The 21,809-nt window shown below is 43.0% G+C and overlaps 1 protein-coding gene across 6 annotated transcripts in view; it reads left to right on the top strand.

The window, feature by feature from the left end:
• Nucleotides 1–21,809, top strand: part of sema3ab (sema domain, immunoglobulin domain (Ig), short basic domain, secreted, (semaphorin) 3Ab) — a 60,782-nt gene that overhangs the window by 33,152 nt on the left and 5,821 nt on the right. Inside the window, exons 1-16 of one of the 6 annotated variants that reach the window (XM_047339742.1) lie at nt 811–4,281; nt 4,412–4,503; nt 4,586–4,773; nt 12,592–12,752; nt 13,149–13,211; nt 15,590–15,709; nt 16,587–16,677; nt 17,461–17,580; nt 18,128–18,270; nt 19,872–19,986; nt 20,100–20,169; nt 20,273–20,417; nt 20,500–20,719; nt 20,815–20,906; nt 21,016–21,057; nt 21,527–21,684. In XM_047339742.1, coding sequence (XP_047195698.1) covers nt 4,650–4,773; nt 12,592–12,752; nt 13,149–13,211; nt 15,590–15,709; nt 16,587–16,677; nt 17,461–17,580; nt 18,128–18,270; nt 19,872–19,986; nt 20,100–20,169; nt 20,273–20,417; nt 20,500–20,719; nt 20,815–20,906; nt 21,016–21,057; nt 21,527–21,684 — 1,664 coding nt within the window. In that variant the 5' untranslated portion in view covers nt 811–4,281; nt 4,412–4,503; nt 4,586–4,649. Of the gene's footprint in view, nt 1–810; nt 4,774–12,591; nt 12,753–13,148; nt 13,212–15,589; nt 15,710–16,586; nt 16,678–17,460; nt 17,581–18,127; nt 18,271–19,871; nt 19,987–20,099; nt 20,170–20,272; nt 20,418–20,499; nt 20,720–20,814; nt 20,907–21,015; nt 21,058–21,526; nt 21,685–21,809 lie in introns of those variants that run through there. The other 5 variants (XM_047339741.1, XM_047339743.1, XM_047339740.1 and 2 more) reach the window with 5 other exon arrangements.

Here is a 21,809-nt window from a genome sequence, read left to right as displayed (position 1 = left end):
TCCCTTCATACCGAGACCTGGCATCTCACCCAGCTGGCTCCCATCACCGCATGTTTGTGTGTGTGTGTGTGTGTGTGTCTTTTATGCCTGTCATAGGAAGTAACCTTATATCCATGGCAGCGGGGCAAACTGCGTCACTGAATCCTTTATTTCTTCTTTTCTCAGGGACGAGGATTAAATCTCACGCAGTGGTATTCTTAAATTTCTTATCCACTCCACTAAGAGGTACTGAAAGGCAGATGGAATATGAATACCTTGACAAATCATTTTAAAAACCATTTAGAAAGCTGGAACCTGTAATATTACTCTTGATAGTTTTTATTCATGCACTTTTGGTTTGAGGCTGTCTTTTTTTCTTGCACACTGCCTGCTCTAATCACTCACTTCTGGCTGTCATGAAGCTAATCTTAACTACGCCTGGGTGGGTGGATGTGGGGCTCAACTATGCAGGCTGGTATTGTAAATGGTAGGTGGGCGGCAAATGTGGTTAATTTGCTTGTCTTTGGCTTGTGGTTCATTTTGCTGAGCCAAATCCTCTCATTTAGGGGATTATGTTCCCAGGCTTGTCGAGAGTAGGTGGAGGTCAGACAGGATGAGGCAGAGAATGGACAGAGGAATGGAGAAAGTGATGGAGAGAGTTTTTGGTTTCGGGGGGTATAGGTGCAGAGAGATGGGGCGGCGTGGAAGCAGATGGGGGTTAATGTATGGGCCTGTGTGGAGTGGGGGGAGGTGATGCTCAGAGAGGCAGAAGAGGAAAGCAGCTCGCTTGTGGGAAGATCAGAGGGTTGGGGGTGTACTTGTGTGGGCAGGAGGTGTGGTGAGGTGGGGAGGGTATTGTTTAAGGAGGCCTGAGTGATCTCTGATGGGGGGGGCCCCCGACTCTCAGTGGGTAACGACAGATCTCCGCTGCTGCCACTACTCCACATCCCTTATCAACCCCACTTCCAAACATACCACAGCGCTCCACAAGGTAAAGAAGCCCCCCCCCCCTCGCCTGCGGCATTCACACATATGAGTTGATGAAGTCTGAAATGGACAGAGCACTCCAGGCCCACTGTCTTAGTGAATGGAGGAGGTTAGAACATGAGGCTGAATTGGTGCTTCAAAAACTGGCATTCTCCTTGAAACAAACAAGTCCCTTTGGCCTCTGTAAAAACAGTCAAGGACGTGTCCCTCCTTTCAATGGGCCGATGTTGATCAGTCCACTTCAGAACCCTGGCTTGGCTGAGAGGTGAGGGGCGGAAGAGGATTCAACAATTTCACAAGGCTGTAAAAAGGAAGAAAGTTCAGAATTTGCAATTTATCTGCAGAAAAAGAGTCTTGAGATCATCAGAAATGAAACTCAGTGTATACATACAAGATCCATGAATTATTACCTCAGCCGAGAAGGTTTTGTTTTCATTTTGTTTGTCTGTCAACTGGTTAGGTAGTTAGCAGGTTTATGCAAAAATTACTGGACGGATTACCATGAGAAATTGGTTGAGGATGTGATATGGGTCAAGAAAGAACCCATGAAATTTCGTTGCAGATCCGAATCTAAATATAATGTCTTTTGCCTAAGGGTCCCTCTCCAAAAAATTCATGGCAATCAGTTTAGTAGCTTTTTTGTAATCCTGTAAACAAACAAACTCCTCGGGGAAGATAAGTTACTGCTGCAGTTCTCGTGATACTAAAAAGGAAGGGGAGGATATCAGCGGACATTTAGACTAAAAACATGGTGTCAATGATGCTGTTTCGAGTCATATTTGAATATTGGGGCTTGGCTGACAACACAGGAGCAGTATGGAGGCATTTCATGTTTAGTTTTTTTACGTTTGAAGAATCGGTCACCAGTTACTAAAATGTATCCAGTTGGATTTGACTGGAACACTGTTTACCCCTGAAACTCCGAAAGTGTTTTGCGGACTCAAACACTTCACCCACCCCTCCATCGGCACAGTGGCGAGTAGATGATGAGTGAATTAAAATTTTTGGGTGAACTTTCCCTTAAAGTAGATAAATAAAAAAAAAAAGGGTTAGGGAAATTGGGATTTAGTGGAGAAATGGAAAACTCGAGTTGGAAGCTCTGATTAACCTCCTGCATTCTCACCACTGTCTATTTTGAAGAGGGGCCTAAAGGATTTAACAGTCAAAGTCTGCATAAGCACTTTTAATAAGCATCAAACAGAGTCCTAAGTGACAGTACTTCAGGGTTTGGACAGCATTAGTGATGTGGCATAGAGTACAGGAAGCTACGGTTCCTGTTATCCACTTGTCCACATGGACATCAAACGCATGACAACACTGCAGTTATCAACATGCAAAGGAGTATGGCAGGGAGTATGAAGTGACATTCTCAAGTGGGCCATTCACTGCTAATAATCACCTCAAACAATCACTCCGTCTGGCTTTAGTTATGGCAGATTGTGTTACATGATCCCTCGAATAATGAACTGGTGCGTCAACACTGCCAATTCCACATCGCAAACAACAGGATCTGTCTGTTCCAGGCCCTAATCCAGTCTGTTTGGGAAGCAGAGACTGTGGCGTGACACTTGTTCCCCCGTAGTCTCCAGTGTTCTCCCTTGAACCTCCCAGCGCCAGTTTACATTAGCATAACCGTGAGGCCCATCCTCTCACTGCGAGATTAGTTAAGCTCTCCTCCTTCTGTCTGACGGCTCTTTATCCAGATCCATCTATAGCCAGTCAGAGGTCTTAACCACACCATTGCCACCAAAGTCATTATCATTCACCACGAGAAGGAATCAGCTCACTGAGGGTCCACTGTTTAGGGTTAGATTGACATCTCATTTGGGATGAAAATACAGGGAACTCCCCTTTAGACTATGATGCCAATAAATGCCCACTCAAGCTGCTATTATCATTCATCCGGTTTGTAATGTTTTTGGGACTCTGTATCTACGTAAAATGCGGGTTATGTCAGCTGGACACGTGCTGTTGTTTTGTGCATGGTGTAAGAAGCTTTACACTTGTTCACGTCCAACCTCAAGTTAGATAAACTTACAGAATTTCCAGCTGGTAATGACGTCCTTTGGTCAACGACGTCCTTGTTATCCCACAAAATGTCATTTGTCACAGTTTAACAGATGGCGTAGATTGTTTAGCATGAAAATTGAATTAAGCTTAAAATCAACCTCATTCTCGGAACTTCTGGGCTCTTCCATGAGATTGTGAAGCGGCGCCATCACCAGACAGATGAGTCTGACAAGCCGCGTTAGTCCGTGGTGCATATCGCTGTATATAAACCACGAGCTACCACGCTGTTACGGCAGCTTTGCCACTAATCCATCAGACTCAGGTATTTTACATTGAGAGGGAGAAACTTAAATAGTGTGCACTTGGTATAGTCTCTTTGTCTGGCTTCTTCACCCAGAGGAGACAAACTATATCTAGTGTAATTTGTAATGGAATAACTGATATTCTTTTGTGATACATTAAATAATAGACCGCTCAAAGTGATGGACTTTTAACCACATAAAGCACAGACTCCCTTGACTTCACCGCACAATACATTTGAGCACAAGTGCATATTTATAATAACATTTAGAGATCATTATAAAAGGGGTACCATTCATTATGCAGAAGAAGAAACAGAACAATGCGAGAGAATAAACAAACTTTCAGCTGTTTGAAGTCTCATCTACATCATAAAATCCTCACTTTCTTCCAAATGTTCCACTTTCATGTACCGCTGTTTTTTTTCCTGTTTTCACTCTCTTCCTAACCTCTTCCCTTGCCCTAACCTTTCCTCTCCTACTACTTTTGCTTTCACAGTTTTCTTTTCTCTCATGCTTTCTATGCTCTCTCTCACCCTTTCTCCCGCCTACACTGCACTCTTCTTCCTTTCTCAACCCCCCCTCCACTCTGTCTCTCTCTCTCTCTCTCTCTCTCTCTCTCTCTCTCTCTCTCTCTCTCTCTCTCTCTCTCTCTCTGACTGTGCTGTCTGCCTCAGCTGTTCTCAGTTGCTCTCTGTGCCTTGTGCAGTGGGGACAGACCAGATCTGCGCTGAGTGGTGCTGTGCTAATCCAAACCAATGTTGAGTACAGAGAGAGAGAGAGAGAGACAGATAGGTGAAAGCGGAGCAGAGGCAGAGTCAGTGGAGCTTTTGCTCACCAAGCAGACGGGATTAACAGCTGAAACACACTGGACCTGTCTTTCTTTCTTTAGCTGAAGGTAGAAGCTCAGCATTAACGTGGATCGCTGTTCGCTCTGAGCTTCATGCTGGTCAGGAACCAGGACAGAAAACTATGGCAGATGTACCCAGACTCTCTCCTCCGTCGTGTAATGTATTAGCACAATGACAAACTCTTATTTGTGCTTAGTTTTGTACGGTTTACCTTGGACTTGTGGACTGCTGTGGGAGTCTCTCTTGCAGTGACATTGACCCATAACCCCCAACTCTGCTTCGCAGGTTCCGTCTCCCCTGGAGTTGGACTCTAATTTTAGCTTTTGACCCCTGGAACAGGAAAGAGTTTCTCACTTTTGCAAGGAGGGAGATACCTGGTGAGAACAAGTCTGGATTGATGCACCAGCATTTATTCATAACCACAGGACAACAGTAACAGCATATATCCTGCTACACCAGATCTGAAACCGACACTGGAGTCGAGTATTTAAAGGACCTGTCCGACCTCTATTGCCCCAAGACCATGGGCTTTCCCTGGGGCAGCATTATGCTGCTGTTTGGGATGGTTCTGCTCAGGATGGAGGGCAGCGGAGCCCAGCAGGCCAAGACCAAGAACAACATCCCCCGGCTAAAACTCTTCTATAAAGGTGAGTTATACATGCCAAATCTCTAAATGATGCAGCTATGTCGTAGAACCTTATGTCTTACTCTTGTAGATTTAAATCCCTGATCCACATATGTTGAGCTGGTGAAGTGAGTGAAGTTGTTGCTGTGACATTGTTTGTCCCTGTGAGGCAGAGAGATGCTTCTGCTCTCTTTACTTGTAAAAATACCAACAAAGTAAACCAAGTTGAAATAAGTAAATACATTTTTTACAAGGCTTTTTAAGCTTCCTGAGTTTGTATGTGCTGGTTGTGTGACACATTTTCATCTGATATACTCGAAGTCCACTTTTCAACATTACATGCAGACCTCTAAAGAAAGTTTGCATTCAAAGCTCATGCAGATAACACGGCTTCTATATCCAACTACATTTAATTTAGCTGTTAAGAAAAGCCCAAAAGTGTAATTATCATGGAAAGCTTGTGGCAGTGTTTAAATAGTGTGGTGTTGTAAAAAGGATGTAATTGGAGGAATTAAATACATTTACTGTCACCCCATTAGGAAAGTAGCTCAGTGACGTTTGAGAGCAACTTCACTTTCCAAATCAGAAGAAATTCTGTGTTGGCACAACTGGACTGTTTATTACTCAAGTCGCTGATTCACTCTTTCTTCCTGTCTCTCTGTCCCAGTTTTGATCAAGCGCTGTTGTCAGTTTTGCGATGAAAAGTGGTGCCAGACATAGACTCCCTGGCAGTTTAGAATCATTTCCCTCGCTCCCTTTCTTTTTTTCTCCTGGATGTCATTTTTCCACTCTGTTCTTCCCTGCATGGTAATTATACTCAGGATGAATGGTGCAGGTCTGTTTCAGCAGATGGCTTTTCCCAAAGAGAAATGCTTCTCGCTCAGCACTGGGAGATCCATAATTATACACACAAGCATGCGCGAGCACACACACACACACACACACACACTTACTCACATGCACCCAAATACATGGCCATCTGTAGATAGCTAATGATACCTGTGAGCGTATCAGTCATTTAAAACCACATGCTGTTAGTTTGGTGAAACACGCCCATTCAGTGATATCTCTATTACAAGTCAGGCTTTCAGGTAGCAGCCTCGCGAGCCTGGTTATTTGGCTGACGGCTCCACATTCGATATTTCCATTAGACATCATCATTTACATTTTGGCTGGCGGGGACAATATCTGGCACCATCCTTGGCAGAGAGCTTCCAGTGAGCAGGTATAATTTTCATGGCAGCAACGTGGTGGAGATATTATTCACATCATACTGGGGGATTTCATTAAACATTATCCACTGTAGGACCCATTAGGTAAGTGACACGGCATTATTGCTTCATGAATCATTTATATCGTCGTATAAATTATTTATTGCCCCGCTGACAGGTGAGGCTGACTCAGATTTACTCCTGGAGAGGAAGAAATCAGATGATCTATTGTCCTGAATTACAGAATAGTACCTAGACAGCCTGAGACGCTGCGCAGTCCTGAGGAAGTAACGTCTGATCAGTGACACATGGTATCAGGGAGGTGAAGGAACTCTGACCCCTACAGGTCACTGGGAATACTTGAAAAATCTGTGTGTCCAGACCAACGTGTGTGTGTGGGTGCAGGCCTCCACACACATGTTTTTAACTCTATTGAAGACTTGACTCAACTGAACGCAGCGGGGAAGTGTTTATTCCGAAAGCACGAACCTGAGCAGCAGCCTGCTCCTCCGCAGTGTGATCTCCTCAATGGATGGCGTTAAACTCTCTGAAGCGTACATACCAGCTTCCCTTGATAACCAACACACACACACACACACGAACACACACACCCCCAGCCTCCTTGCTTAACCCCAGGAGATTCCACCACATCTTTGAAAGTGAGGGTCGAGGGGCAGAAGGGCAGTGGAGTAGGGGGAAGGATAACAATGGTACCCCATGGCTACGCAAACACGAGCTAAGGTCCAACTGTATCAACAACTTAAAGATGGGGTGTTGATGATGTAGTAGGCGGCCGTGGATTTACAGTGGACAGCAGCTCTATATACATATATATTGACATAAATTGACAAGAGATTAATTCACTCCCCGAGTGGATGCTCTGGTGAGTAAGAGGTCCATATGGTTTGTGAGTTTATGGGCCACAAGAGGTATGACACATGTTGTTTACCATCCCAAAAAGGAAAAAGAGGGTACTTCGGTTTTATAGGATGCGGGTGTACTGCCAAAAGTACTCTTTCTCTTTGAACTGTCCACCCCTTTCCTGAGCAGTGCCAGGGACGTGCACACACACACAAGTCCATACATGTCCACACACTTGCATTCATTAATTTCTTGAATACTTAAAAAGAGAAAAGAATTAAAAATTTAAATACAATAGGAAAAATGGTTTGCCAGTTACTAATATTCATTCTAGAAGTCACACATATTTCCTTGTGTTAAGCATGATGTGAAAAGACTTTTAATCAGAGTTGGAGGTTGGAGAACTTCTATTTAAGACCTGTAATCCATAAGAACGTGAAGAATCTTCAGAGCGGAGTTGGGTTTCTTGGGGTGTGTACAGTGTGAATCCTGAATGGCACTGAATGGCCAGGGCACGGACTTCTGTAAACTCAGAGCGCTGGATGTTCAAAGGCCTCGTCGAAATCTGAATAGTCTGCTCCACCCTTGACTGGAGGCTGGATCAGGGTTGTATTGCTGGTGTTTCTCTCAGAGGAACCTTTGTAGTCATTTGACTTAGTCATCATCCGTACCAGCTGCAAGGTAAGAAGAAATTCACAGTGCGTCTGCCTACGTAATCTCCGCTGCTCATGGCTGTTGGCGGACAAACAGACATAGTGTCATGTAGGGTTGTGCCAAATGGTTGAATCAATATTACTTATCACATATGCAAGATCAAAGTGGTGTGTCACAGTGATGCATTACATTAAACTTTATTACTCCAACAACTTTTGGCATCTGTTAAACCACAAAGTTAATATTAATAATAATAATAATAATAATAACTTTACTTGGATAGCACTTATCTAAACGGGGTTACAAAGTGCTTCACACAAAAGTCCATGGCAAAATGAAGAATGGATTGTAATAAAAGATATTCAGTTCAGTTCAACTCAAGAGCCAAATCACAACATAATAAGGTCAAGACCTTAAGTTTAAAGAGAAAACCCAACAGTTCCCACAATGAGAAGCAACTGTGGAGAGAAAAAACTCCCTCAATAACTGGGAGAAACCTTTGGCAGAACCAGACTCGGTGTGGGCGGCCATCTGCCTCGACCGGTTGGGGTGAGCATAGGAAAATGGGGAAGAGAGGAGGTGGGTGGCAAAGAGGGAGTAGAAAAGAGAGAGAGATGGGGGTGGGGGTTTGGAGAGTGGGAGGGGGAGAGAGATCAGGAACCAAGAATGTAACCAAGAAGTGGAAATCCATGAATGCCATTTAATTCTCTGTCTTACCTCAGCAATAATCACAGCAAATCAGTCCTATTTGCAGAACAACTTGTTAAACAGTACGTGACAGAGCGTAAGGAGGTGTTTCTGATTGACACTGAACAAATTATCAGCCTCATGAAGTCAATTCCCCCTCAAGCTTGACTGAATCAACGTCTGTGTACACTCAGTGACGCAGTGTTTTGTCAGTGTGCAATTATAAAGTCAGCCATGTGAACGATGAAGCTACTGACGCAGGAGCCGGGGCGTCAGTGTTCCTGTATGTACAGTATATACCTCACCCGGGTTATTGTTGAGATGTGTTTCTGCTTCTTTCTGCGGAAGCACTTAGATATCGCTCTCTGTGCCCTCCAGTTGAGAAAGACAAAGAGAGGAAGACGGAGAGAATGTAGGGTAAAAGAGTTTATTTTTATCAGTCTCACAAGGGACTGTTGATTCTTTGCATCCATATTCCATCTGCCCCCTTATATCTCTCTCTCTCTTTCTCTCCCATTTCTACATCACGTCGCACTACTCTTCTCTCTCTGTCTCCCGCTCGCAAATTCATTACAACATGAAAGAGGGGATGAAATAGAGAGAACGGAACAAGGAGGACAGGCGGTAAAACAGTTTTTATTAAAACAAGTGGGAGAGTGAAGAGAGACAGTGAAAGAGAAAGTGGAGGCAGCTGTTAAAAAGTGACATTTGCAGGACTCTTGACAGGCTAGCACCATAACAACTGTGGGGAAAGAGTGAAAATTGGTCAAAGATGGCAGGACAGCAGCTGACACCTGTTACCTGCCACACATTAGCCCATCCACCTGTCTGTCTGTCTGTCTGTCTGTCTGTCTGTCTGTCTGTCTGTCTGTCTGTCTGTCTGTCTGTCTGCCCTTCTGTCTATCTGTCTGTGTCAAAGTGTCCGTATATGCCCTGGACCCCAAATTCAGACGAACATCGCAACAGCCTTTAAAGATGATATATTTATCACAATGAAACATGGTCAACTGCTTGACAGTTTATTGGAGGGAGGAGTTTTGGTAGGAAGATGAAGATTATACAGGGGAAAAACAAGTGGTGCTTCATGTATGCGAGCATACACACCTGTTATATTTAACCAGAGGGGACACCAGTTCAGACATGTACAGACCTCTGGTCAGGCCTGGAAACTTCCTGTTTCTTTCCAATAACACACATAAGAACATGCCACACATACACACACACACACACAACACCCATAGAGTATCAGTCTCCAGGTGATTAGCTTTTGATAACTAGTCTCTACAGTAGTCTCTGTTGAATGGCCTGTTACCATGGACACTACTCCCAGAGACAATTTTGTGTGTGCGTGTGTGTGTGTGTGTGTGTGTGTGTGTGTGTGTGTGTGTGTGTGTGTGTGTGTGTGTGTCTGCTCTCATACAGGGGTGTGGTTTGAGAGGAAGCAAGTTTCCCTACGGCTCCTTGACACCTTCCTGTTTATAGAACAAGTGTTTTTATTCCGTCATGAATTGCTCATTTCATTCAGATAAATGGATCATATGCAGATTGCACACGCACTCACTCTGCATTGTTGGTCGTTTACTTTAAAGAAGAAGGGATTTTTCCTTTCAATCATCAGCCTGCATCTGTTTTTTGTATTATTACCTCGCTGAATGTCAGGTAATAGGAAGGAATCGTGTCCAATACGTAGAAATAAACACATCTGCTTGTTCTTTGGAGCCAAAAATTAAAATAATCCATGTGGAGAAATGATCCCTCCGCTCTCTCTCTCTCTCTTTCTGTCTTCCTCTCCCACACACAAACGCAGCCTTGGCGCAGGTGAAAGAGGGTCAGAGGTTGCAGGCATGTGTTACTGTGCTGTCAGTGAAGGGCTTACAGTGGATCCGCTAATGATTGATCACCATGGATACAGTGGAACATAAATCTGGGACACAGCTCCGGACTCGGCTGAGCAATAATTTTACAGCAACTTTCGTTTTTTTAAGACCTTCTTTCTATTCTTAAGACAGTGATTGTGTTATGAGGGGTCCAATAATCCCTGAATTAAATGATTCAACCCAAATCAAAGTCTTTATGTGTTTGTAAATCACATAAAGACTTGATTGCAGTTAACTATCTAGAAGCATTCAATGAATGAATTGAAATGAAAGTCGATTTTCTTGGTTTGGGAGTGTGTCCATTATGCATCAGAGTGGCAGACTACAGACTAGATCTACTACAGACTAGATCTACGACTTCAAGAGTCCTTTTAAATCGTGGTGGACTTATTAAGTCAGGTTTATATGTCAAGTTCTCAGAAGTCTTTGGAGTGGGAAGTCATGGAGCCTGAGGTCTTGGTCACACAGAGACAGGAGTTTATATTTAGGAGACTGTCTAAATCTCCTCCTCCCATCAGCACTGAGCCACAGGAAACCAACTAAATCACCAAGACAATAACAATAAAGACAGGGTGTCAACCAGTTGTACATCATCATCCTGTGTGTACAGGGCTGTGCATGTGTGTGTACATGAGAGTGAGGCACGTGTGTATTTACTTGAAAAGTAAAAGTGTTTACGTGAAAGTGTAGAAGTTTGTAACCAGACCCAAGATGTTTCTCTTTTTCTCCATTATCTTCCACATCTGTATTTTCTGAGCTTTATACATTTCTTTTCAACAAATATATGTATTTTTTATTATTATACTTATCACTCTTTATATTTAAAACTTCCTGTTATTATTACCAACATGGATCCAATAAGAGTATATCCATGAACTCAAATTAAAATGTTTAAAACAACTGAAATAAATTATGATAAACCAAATATTGATTTGAACTTAATGTAAGAAAAAAAATCTAGAAGTTATATGGAGAATAAGTATTAATGGTATAATTAATACATAACTATTTTCTTTTTAAAGTAAGGCTTTACCATATTTACTCATTATGCTTTTATTATGAAGCTTTTATCATAGTTTAATGGTAAACTGTGAATGGTAGAAAAACGTCCAATGCAACTATTGCTGTTTTGCGTATATGCTACAACCATAAATGATCTTCTCAAGTATTGTTATCTGCTTGCTGTGACTTTCATATAAGAGACTACAGCTAGCTATGCCTGGATATCATAAAATAAATACATAGATTTACAAACTTTTTTAACTTTTTTCATTTGCTGTCAGAGTTGAAGCAGTAGCCCTTGAACCATTTGTCATGACCCCAGTTTTAACCTGGAGATTCTTCTGTAAAAACCTTCAGTGCGCTGCCCTCTCTCCTCCAGCTTTCTCTTCTTTCAGACCAGTTTTGCCTCAGCTCGTCTTCTCACTCTCTCGGGCTCTGACACACTTCAGAGAGGGGGGGCATTCTCCCTGCTAAAACATTCATGAGCTTTTGTTGTTATTTACTTGCTGAGAAAGAGATAGACAGAGAGAGAGAGAGATAGAGAGAGATAAAAGGAGGCAGAGAAAGACAACACCAGCGGAATCAGTTGCTATCTGTCCCATAGCGCTCCACCCTTTTTGTGTGGGTGGTCCGTGGGAGGGGGGGGTCATTGTGTGGTTAGACTTTTGCGGGTGAGAACAAAATGTGAGAGAGGACAAGCTATGAAAGTGTGTGTGTCTTCACATGTTCCACAAAAGGTGTTATAATGTCATAGTCGTAGTGCCCCCCTTTAGAGGTCATTACGGTAATGAGAGCCTCAATGAAATGTTTGGCTTTCCGCTGTGCAAGCAAATGTCGCTGTTTTGTGAGACTTGGCAGACGTCTGTCGCATTACACTGCAAAATGTGAGCTGTAGCCCATAGTAACGTTCCCTAATAGCCGATGTGGTGTGGAGTAATCCTAATGTTAGTGGAGCAATATGACATTATTCTCCCAGTTTTCCACAGTGAGTGTTAGCGAGGTCTGCTCGGCTGCTCTGGTGAAGGTCGCTTCTCCTCGCAGGCAGTTTGATCGTTGGCTCCCAGTGCTGGCATTACCTGCCCAGTCCAGTTTGATCTTGGCAGTGGCTCTTCGTCATCTGTCGGTTGCCTCGCCTGGCCAAGCTGTACCATTTCCAGCAAACATTAAAAATGTGGAGGAGGAATGGGTAAAAAGAGGAACATCTGTGTGTCGGGGCGAGACAACCAAATGTACGTCCCTTGATTTATTTATCATGTGCTGGAGGCAAAGAGCAGTGATCCTCAAATGTATGTGGCACATTACCACTGAACAAGCAGACTGGTGAATATAGGGGTGAAACTGTGGTCGCAGGAATTGTAGGCTGTTGGAAAAATGGTTGGAAATATTGAAAGTTTTCAACTTGTAGGTTTTCTATGTCATAGTAGACTCTGTGGATTCAATAAAATAATCTAAATAAATACCAACCTGATGGGTTTTCTTCAGCTGTCATCGTGGGATTTTCGTAAAGTGAAGATTATATTGTGCTGATCTTTCCTTTTTTCGTTATAGAAATGTTGGAGTCGAACAACCTTGTGACGTTTGAAGGTCTGGCCAACAGTTCATCCTATCACACCTTCCTCTTGGACGAGGAGAAAGGAAGACTCATCGTCGGGGCCAAGGACCACATCTTCTCCTTCAACCTCCTCAATATCAGCAAAGACTATGCACAGGTAAAAAATCACTGTTTGATTCAGTCTGGTAGCTTCATCCTTTCACGGCTCCAGGTCTGCTTGCGTCTCCACCCAGAGTGCCGGTCAGGGGCTCAGGTGTCTCGGGACTCTCTTTTCTGTTTCTACAGAAAAGTGCCCCATGAATATTTCAGACCAGAGCTGCCGCACACGATCACACACTGTGCCAGGCATGTTAGCTGCTCTCTGCACACCTGGATAAATAATGGAGCAAACTGAAACAAAGTGGATAACAAATCGCACTGTGACCCCTTCAACCCTCATGTCTACACATGCATGCTCACGAGCCGCGGCTGCATCGACTCACATCTGATAAAAATGCATTCCGAGGCAGGTGATTCTTTTCTAACATGCACAGGGAATGTGTTTGTGTTGCAGATCCCCTGGCCAGCGTCTCCCACCAGAAGAGACGAATGCAAATGGGCAGGAAAAGATCTCTCGGTAAGAGCTAAAACCATCCATCCTGCGAGTGTGGGTGTTAGCAGGTTGCCCCTCCACTCCCACAGATGTTTGGGAAATGTTATAACGCTATTATAAACAATGTTCAATTCTGCAGGTCCAATAGTAAAACTCATGTCGTAGTTTCACTGGGATTAAACTGGATGTATGTGCTACATCTATAGGGCATTTTAATCACAGACAGTATAAGATTTGTTCCAACGTTTCAGCTCGTTTATTCCAGTGTGTTGACACATCTAATCTGTCATATGGACAAAACATCACGTAGCGAACCATAGGTCTGATCGTAATCTCAGAGCCAAGATTGAACATCATGTGACCTTAATCACTTATCAAGCCTCTGGGCACTCTGTAGAATGAAGCCAGGGAAATCATGATGCTGCTTTCTGTCAGACCTGAGGGTAGAACCGAACTGCAGGAATAAAATACATATACGGTATTCAGGGATCAGTGTTCCCATGTAATTAGACTTCAGTTGTTCTATGTTAATCTCTTAAATCTACATTCACTCCTTGGTCAAATGACTCTTCAGTAGAAACAGGTTTTTACAATCAGCAGTGACAGAAACACGACACCTGGGTGAACAAGTTCATTTCTTCTTCCTCTTCATTGTTGCAGTCCAGACGTTGATGAGCCTTTTCGATGCAACCTTGTGACGCACATTGAACACCCAGGTTGTTGCACGTAAATAGCCATCAACGTTTGTGAACTTATTGTCTTTTACATCTTCGGAACTATATTCATATCGTTCAAAATGCAACACTGGCAAGTCAGCGAGATGAGGGAGCTTCTCAATTCCCGACACAAACGTGACTTACTGGCCTCTACTGGCAATGGGAAAGGAGTCAATCTACTTTTTTTTGTGGCTTTACAATTATGAAAGCCATCAGTCTTATACTGATCCCTGCAGTAATGTAAATGAGAACAAACCAGACGTACTGACACATCTGGGATTTCTAAAGTTGTGCAGTGTATTTATTTGTTCAGTGTAAGAATATTTCATTAACTTTGATGGGTTGAAGTTAAAATTTCATCCAAAACATCTTGTGTGGTTGCATTTTAGGATCCAGGGCCTTTTCAGCCTCCTTACCTTACTCAACCCTTGCATGACAAGCCAAGCATCACATCTCCCTGTATCTGGCCAAGTGCAGTTTTAGAGACGGCCTGTGTGGTGTGGTGAAACTCTGTGTAAACACACTGAGAGGCTGTCTCTTCTCCCTAAAAAGCGGTGTTATGAATTCTATCTTCAATACAGCCCAAGGCAAAAGGCTAGAATGTCAAATCATGGCTCTACTGTTTATGCCTTGACTTCACAGCGTGGACATTGGCCAGAGCAGGGCGAGCTCTGTCCTTTTACCGTTCTGTATGGCTGATTTTAAGAGCTGTGTTTTCCTATAAACATCATGGGATTGGATGAATATAATTCCCTGAGGGGTGATCCTTTTCGCTGTGGAGCTGGAGGAGAGTGAGAATGAAAGGGAGGTGCAGAGAGACTGGGAAGCAGAGAGGAAAGAGAAAGAGAAATGGTGTGAAAGGTGTGATGACACACAAATGTAAGGAGGGAAAAGTTAGATAGGTTGCTACGCTAAATCTTTAGGTATCACAGTGCAAAGACAATAGGTAGATATATATACTGGGACACAGCTTGCAATAAATATGTAATACTTACGTAAATCCTCGGAAAGACAGCTGCCTAAATGACAACAGAGGCTTACACAAAGAGAGATTGCTGCCTGCCGATGACCCAGTAAAGCCAGATGTACTTAGTCATGCATAATTTGTGGCGGTATTCTTATTTTTTTCAGCGTTTTTTTTTTTTTCCAACTCTATGCAATGACATATCCAGTTTTATTCGAGGTCAGGTTTGCTCAAACACGTGCTGCCAGGGCACAAGGAAATGCGCCATATGGCCCCGAGCAATGCATACGACTTATAAAGATGCCGGTTGTGCTTCAGACACACATACACACACACACATAAACACAAGAAGAGACAAAACTACTAAATAAAGCACATTATATATACTGTAACATTATGAAACATAACTAGAATCTGTTACATCACTGTTGCACTGACAGACCAACATTAAATCAATGTAAGGTAATATTATTCTGGCTGGTATGGGATTATTATGGTTAAGCTTTGTTTACTGTGTTGTTTGTTATTATGATGTCATTCGTATTTTCCCATAACTCCATGGGAAATTACATCGCCCATGTCGCTGAGTTCATAGAGAACAAGTCGAGCACGTGTGTGAGCCATGTTTGGTACAAAGTGACGAGTAGACTGTGAAACTGTGGCTTTAAAAGGGTTTTGCATCAATGTGAATCAATCCTGATGCTTTTTCTTTTCTGTCTCAGAGGGAGTGCTCAAATTTCGTCAAAGTGTTGCAGCCGTTCAACCAAACCCACCTGTACGTGTGTGGGACCGGAGCCTTCCACCCTGTGTGCTCCTACCTGGAGGTGGGCAAGAAACCAGAGGTAAAGACACACGCTGCAAACTGTATCTATTACTGCCTCCACTTTCTGTCAAAAAGCAATTATGCATCATTTTGGTTTTGAGCTATAAAAAGTAAACTGGGTTTTGGAAAGTTCGAGCATTTGAAATTTGGGTGTGAGCTCATTCTCCTCCTAACAAATAATGTGCTAAGTACATAAAAATGGTTCCATTTAGCAAACTGAGGTGGAAAATTAAACTCAGGGTTTCACAGACTGCAGGATTTCCAATGCACCACTCATAACATGGAACTTATGTGTGGGTTCATTCGAGTATGAGCGAAGGAAATTGCTCTTCTCCTCCTTCAAATGTCACTGAGTCAGACACATAAATGTGCATTTCCTATTCATTAGATGGCTATTTACGGATAATTAGAGGCAGGAAGTATCTCAGAGGAAAGCTACTTGCTGTATATAGATCAGAACCTTGAGTTGTAATTCATCTGATGGGTTTTCGTATCAGTGTTGAGGTCATCAAGTCATAAGTGAGTAATGCAATTTACTCGTTTACAGTGTGTGCTGGTGGAAACATGATTGTAAACATCTGCACTGGTCTCTCAGATTTCTCCTAATGCTTTTAATTATACAGTGTTATTTATCTGCGGGTTAAAACTTTTATTTGTCTGTTGTTTAAATGGTTGTTAAAACAGCTACTTGTTTTTTGGGGGGGGATAACTGCACTTTTTTTCTGTGATTCATGTGTGAAGCATTTAGCAACAATCATGGTTTAGAAATTATTTTATGGACAATTGTGCTTATTTTGCTAAATCCCCGCAATTGTCTCACTAACTGAATGTGCCAAAGTTCTGGGGTTTCCCAGAGAAACCAGCTCCTGATGTTCCTCCTCTGTTTCTATGTTCAGGACAGTGTGTTCAGACTGGAGCCTCACGTTGAAAATGGCCGGGGGAAGAGTCCCTATGATCCCAAGTTGCTCACTGCCTCCATGCTGCTCGGTGAGTTTAAAGAACAGATGCACGGTGCATCTTACAGCAAGGTCATATAAAAACCTGGGAGTCACGGAAACACCCCTCTGCACCTCCGCTCTTTCATTTCAGCTGATGTAACGTGTGTAAAGTAAATGTGAATGACAGAACAGGGGGATTCCTGTCATTCATTACAAGCGGATATGCTCTGTAGTTTGTATTTACGCACTGGGAACCCCCTCATTGACAGCCCTGTAAACTCTATTTCCAATCTGGATATACCTCTTTCAAGTGGTGGGTGTGAATTGCCGATGACACTTAACTTTATATTGTGAGTTTTCTTCACACTGAATCCTCGATTTTTTTCCCACCAAATAAAGCAGGACTTTGTGAACATGCCTTCCCTCTTTACCCCCAATCCTCACCAGTCACATTGTGTTACAGCTCGCCATTTAACCCAGCAGATGGCCATTTTCTAGCCTGTCTCCCCTCATCTCCTCTCCGCTTTCTCTCTCCCCCCCTCACAGTATGATTATGTACTCCCCCTTTATCACACCTCTGTCCTCTCCCTCCTCGTCGGTCCCTCCAGCCGTTCCTCCTTCCCTCGCCTCTCCCTCTCGGCCCTGCCCACTGTGGTAATGTCAATTTCACACCCCTGATGTTCATCACGGCTGTCACTGTCTGTTGTCTCTCAGGACTCCAATTCTTACCTGTGCTGCTGAGCCCCTGAACAAGGCCCAAGAGTTTAACTCCTGCATCACTACCCACAACCTGTGTTCTCTTGCTAACACTATTAATTCCTTGTTCTCTCAGATGGGGAATTGTACGCTGGAACGTCAGCTGACTTCATGGGGCGGGACTTTGCCATTTTTCGCACTCTTGGCAATCATCACCCAATCAGGACGGAGCAACACGACTCCCGGTGGCTCAATGGTGAGAGAAAACAAGGGAGATCATTGCTCATCTGGACCATATTCATGATGGGTTTAAAAAAATATTGTTGTAGAGTTGAAATAGCAAGTTGACTCTCAAATCTCACTTTTATTTTTGTTGGATCTGAGCTTAGCTTTCCGTACACTTGACGGGGTCGACTTAGTTTGGCATGTTTCCTATTTATCAAATTGAAAATGTATTATATTTATCAAACAGAATGTATTTAGTAGACTAACTCAAGAATCTGCTCTGACTTTGTTTTATATTCATTTTCTACCATTTGATATATTATCAGTAGCTATAAGACAACTTTTTACTTCTATGCAGATGACACTCTGTGCTTGTCTGCCATATATAGTATCCCAAACTTTTCTCAAATCAGGATGAGATAGTCCCTATTTTTAAGCCACATACATTATTGTAATTCCTTTTTTACTCTTAATTCAGTCAAAACATCTAGAGCTTATCTCGCGACTCAAAAGTTTGCATTTAATTGCTTACCACCTTGATTTATGTATCTTTATATGTGTCTCTGGATGTGTTGCAGATCCCAGGTTTGTGGGCATTCATCCGATTCCAGAGAGTGACAACCCGGAAGACGATAAAATCTACCTGTTCTTCAGGGAGAATGCCATGGATGGAGAGCACGCTGGGAAGGCCACACACGCTCGCATCGGACAGCTCTGCAAAGTACGACACGCACGCTAACACCAACACACAGTCACACAGGCTGGCTCCCACAAAAGAACACACACAAAAGGAGAGAGACAATGGCACACAGACGCTTTCACACCAGCATTATGCCAAATAGCCGCTGTATCTGGAAAAACACTTGACCGGTGTCTGAGTGGCTTTTATAATGGCAGCTTTCAGGGGCTGTTATCTGGGATTATTTTTAGCCTGGAGAAGAGTGGGCTTTGTTGTGCTCGGTGCAATCACCCCCAAAGACAGAAACCTGAGAGAAACGTTAAATGTCACTGGAACCTGAGAGGAAAAGAACCTGTCAATGGCAGCACTGTTATCCTAATGTCAAGCTTTGGCACTGATTGGGTCCTCCACACCCTCCAGCTCCTGGGGATGTTTGTCAAATCACTGGACCTGTATCAGGTTTTATGCTCCGAATCCCATTCGTATCCATTGAGCTGGAAAACACCAAACTGACTTCAGATCTGTAGAGTGAACCTCAGCCCCTCCATCTATGTAGCTGCATATCATGCCTCCTTCATAAAGGCCTGATTAACCAGAATGCCAGGAATCTGCTGTCCTCATCACAAGACAAACCATCCGTTATGCAAGATGTGGTATTAATTGGGGCCTGTGGACTTGCAGTCATAAATCAACACCAAGAGGGACAAGTTTTTATGAGTTAGCATTTTGTGCTTGTGTTTGTGTGCTATTTGGAAAACAACCACTACACTGTAAGGTACACAGACACAGATTGTTAGGCTGCTTGGTTGAAGATTTTAGTCCATCAGAGTATTTTGTTTTTGTTCACTCCACCTTAAAATCAATTATTTCTACATATATATAGTATATATAGAGAGAAAATAACTCCTGTGCAAATTTTTTTAGATCACCTTCAACAAAAAAAAAAATAGTTTGCCTTATGTGTTTTACACAAGCTATATTTTATACAGTGAGCTGTTAAATATGTAAGTTTAAAGTATATATAATGCAAAGAATGACCATTGACCATTATTTGAATGTAAAAAGTAATAGAATCAACAAATGTTTTATTTACTATAGAAACCATGAGATACTTCATGACCTGATCTTAAAAGCTCTCTACTTTACCCTTGTCGAGAAAATGTATGCACATGTAAGAAGTTATCAAGAGGCTTTGATAATCCATGTCTCTACATAAACTACACGTTCAAACCCTTACCAGAGTATGACGGGTTTCCTCACTTTTTCCATATCTGCTGTTGAATTAGTGACAAGCTTGTGTCAGTAGTAAACTTTAAATTAAACGACAGCATCAGTGTTATAGGTTATGGGCAGTTCTCGTGCTCTGTATCCAGCCAACAAGACAGACTCTCACCTCACTTAACCAGAGGCTAATGAGGTATATCCTCTCCCTTCAGCAGTAATGGAATGACAAGTCTTCATAGCTACATATAACATCTACAGCTAAAGTTTTGTAAAGGAAATGCAACTGTGAAAATTGAAGAGAATCGTTTTTTATGTGGCCGTTAAAGGAAATGGAAAGTGATTGAAAATGAACGATAATCCTGTAGCTTCCAGATAATTGAACCTCCCTGCTGAACCTGTGCCTGTGATCTGTCCAACAGAATGACTTGGGAGGTCACAGGAGTCTCGTCAACAAGTGGACCACCTTCTTGAAAGCTCGGCTCATTTGCTCGGTGCCTGGCAGTAACGGAATAGACACCCACTTCGATGAACTACGTGAGTGATTGCTCCGGCACCTGGAAACTTGTCTCACACATCATCTCACGGAGATGAATTTCCACCTTCTCAGTGGAGGATAAATCTGTAATGTGTATTACCTTCTCTTTCAGAGGACGTTTTCCTCATGAGCACAAAGGATCCCAAGAGCCCAATCATCTACGCAGCTTTTACCACTTCCAGGTACTTTGGCTGACAATGGAATAGTTTTTGCCGAGTGCATGATCTGTGTTTTGAACAAAGACCTCACCTTTCTTTCTCTTGACTCGTTCTTTCTGCCCATTAGCAACATCTTCAAAGGTTCGGCTGTCTGTATGTACAGCATGACAGACATCAGGAGAGTGTTTCTGGGTCCTTACGCTCACAGAGACGGACCCAACTATCAGTGGGTGCCCTTCCAGGGACGTGTTCCCTACCCCCGGCCTGGCACAGTGAGTCCTATGCTCTTAACTGGATCTTAAAGCTGATTCTTCTTCACATCCTAAGTGTTTTAACAATGATCTCCTTCCACAGTGTCCAAGCAAGACATTCGGAGGCTTTGATACAACTAAGGACCTCCCTGATGAGGTGGTGACCTTTGCCAGGAGCCACCCTGCCATGTTCAACCCCGTCTACCCCATTAACAACCGACCAATCATAGTCAAAACGGATGTGGACTACCAGTTCACCCAGATAGTGGTGGATAAAGTAGAAGCTGAAGATGGCCAATATGATGTTATGTTCATAGGCACAGGTACACAACCATCAAGTGATTGACAGAAGTATATGGATAAACATACCCGACAGAGCAGATATTAACTCAGGTTGTGTGCTTCCATTGTGTGCCAGACATCGGGACGATTCTGAAAGTGGTATCAATCCCCCGAGGCTCCTGGCATGACCTGGAGGAGGTGCTGTTGGAGGAAATGACTGTGTTTAGAGTAAGTCATACGTCAGATGCTATACATGATGTACCAGGGTTAATTATGACTGTATGATCATTGAATGTTGCCTGATAATTATTTTCTATTATGTTTTTATTTCTTACAGGAGCCAACAGCCATTACAGCCATGGAACTTTCAACCAAACAGGTATTGACCGTAGTTCTGAAATTAAATGAAATTAAATTTAAAGTCATCTTTAAATTAAAACTCAATGAAAAATAAATGTAAATAAAATCATATCTAACTATAGGGACATGTTTAGTAGAACAAAACATGAGGGTTATTCTGCAAGATAATATTTCCTCAGTTATGAGTTGAGTGAAAGTAATAGATAATTCCACTGAGTTGCTGCACGGGAAATGATGAAATATGAAAAATGTTGCAAGTGACCAATGTGTCTGTAAAACCTGTCTCTTAGAGAGTGAAAAGCTTTTCCTCGTATTGACGCATCTTGCTGTGGCGCTGAAAGACAGAGCAAGGAGACTCCTGTCTGCAGATTTTAAACACTTTGAGATAAACCAAATCTCATCGCACAGAGACGATCTTTCCACATTCCTGAACACGGGCCGTCCATGACCCAAGCCGGTCTGAGTCTTTGTCTCTTCTGCCTGCACAGCAACAACTGTACCTGGGCTCAGACATCGGCGTTTCCCAGATGCCTTTGCATCGGTGTGAGGTTTACGGGAAGGCCTGTGCCGAATGCTGCCTGGCGAGGGACCCGTACTGTGCATGGGACGGCACTGAGTGCTCCAGATACTTTCCCATGGCCAAGAGGTACTGAATGCATACTCCACATTCATGATTATCATGTTGCCACCCTGCCGTCGCATTTCATAAGCTGCTTGACACCTCGTACATCATGAAGAATGAGCTCTATAATCACTGAGCATGTTTTAAAA

This window comes from Hippoglossus stenolepis, chromosome 5 (assembly GCF_022539355.2).
Source record: "Hippoglossus stenolepis isolate QCI-W04-F060 chromosome 5, HSTE1.2, whole genome shotgun sequence".
Taxonomy (NCBI): Eukaryota; Metazoa; Chordata; class Actinopteri; order Pleuronectiformes; family Pleuronectidae; genus Hippoglossus; species Hippoglossus stenolepis.
Note: the sequence above shows the minus strand (reverse complement) of the source record. Positions and strands in the feature narration are given on the sequence as shown.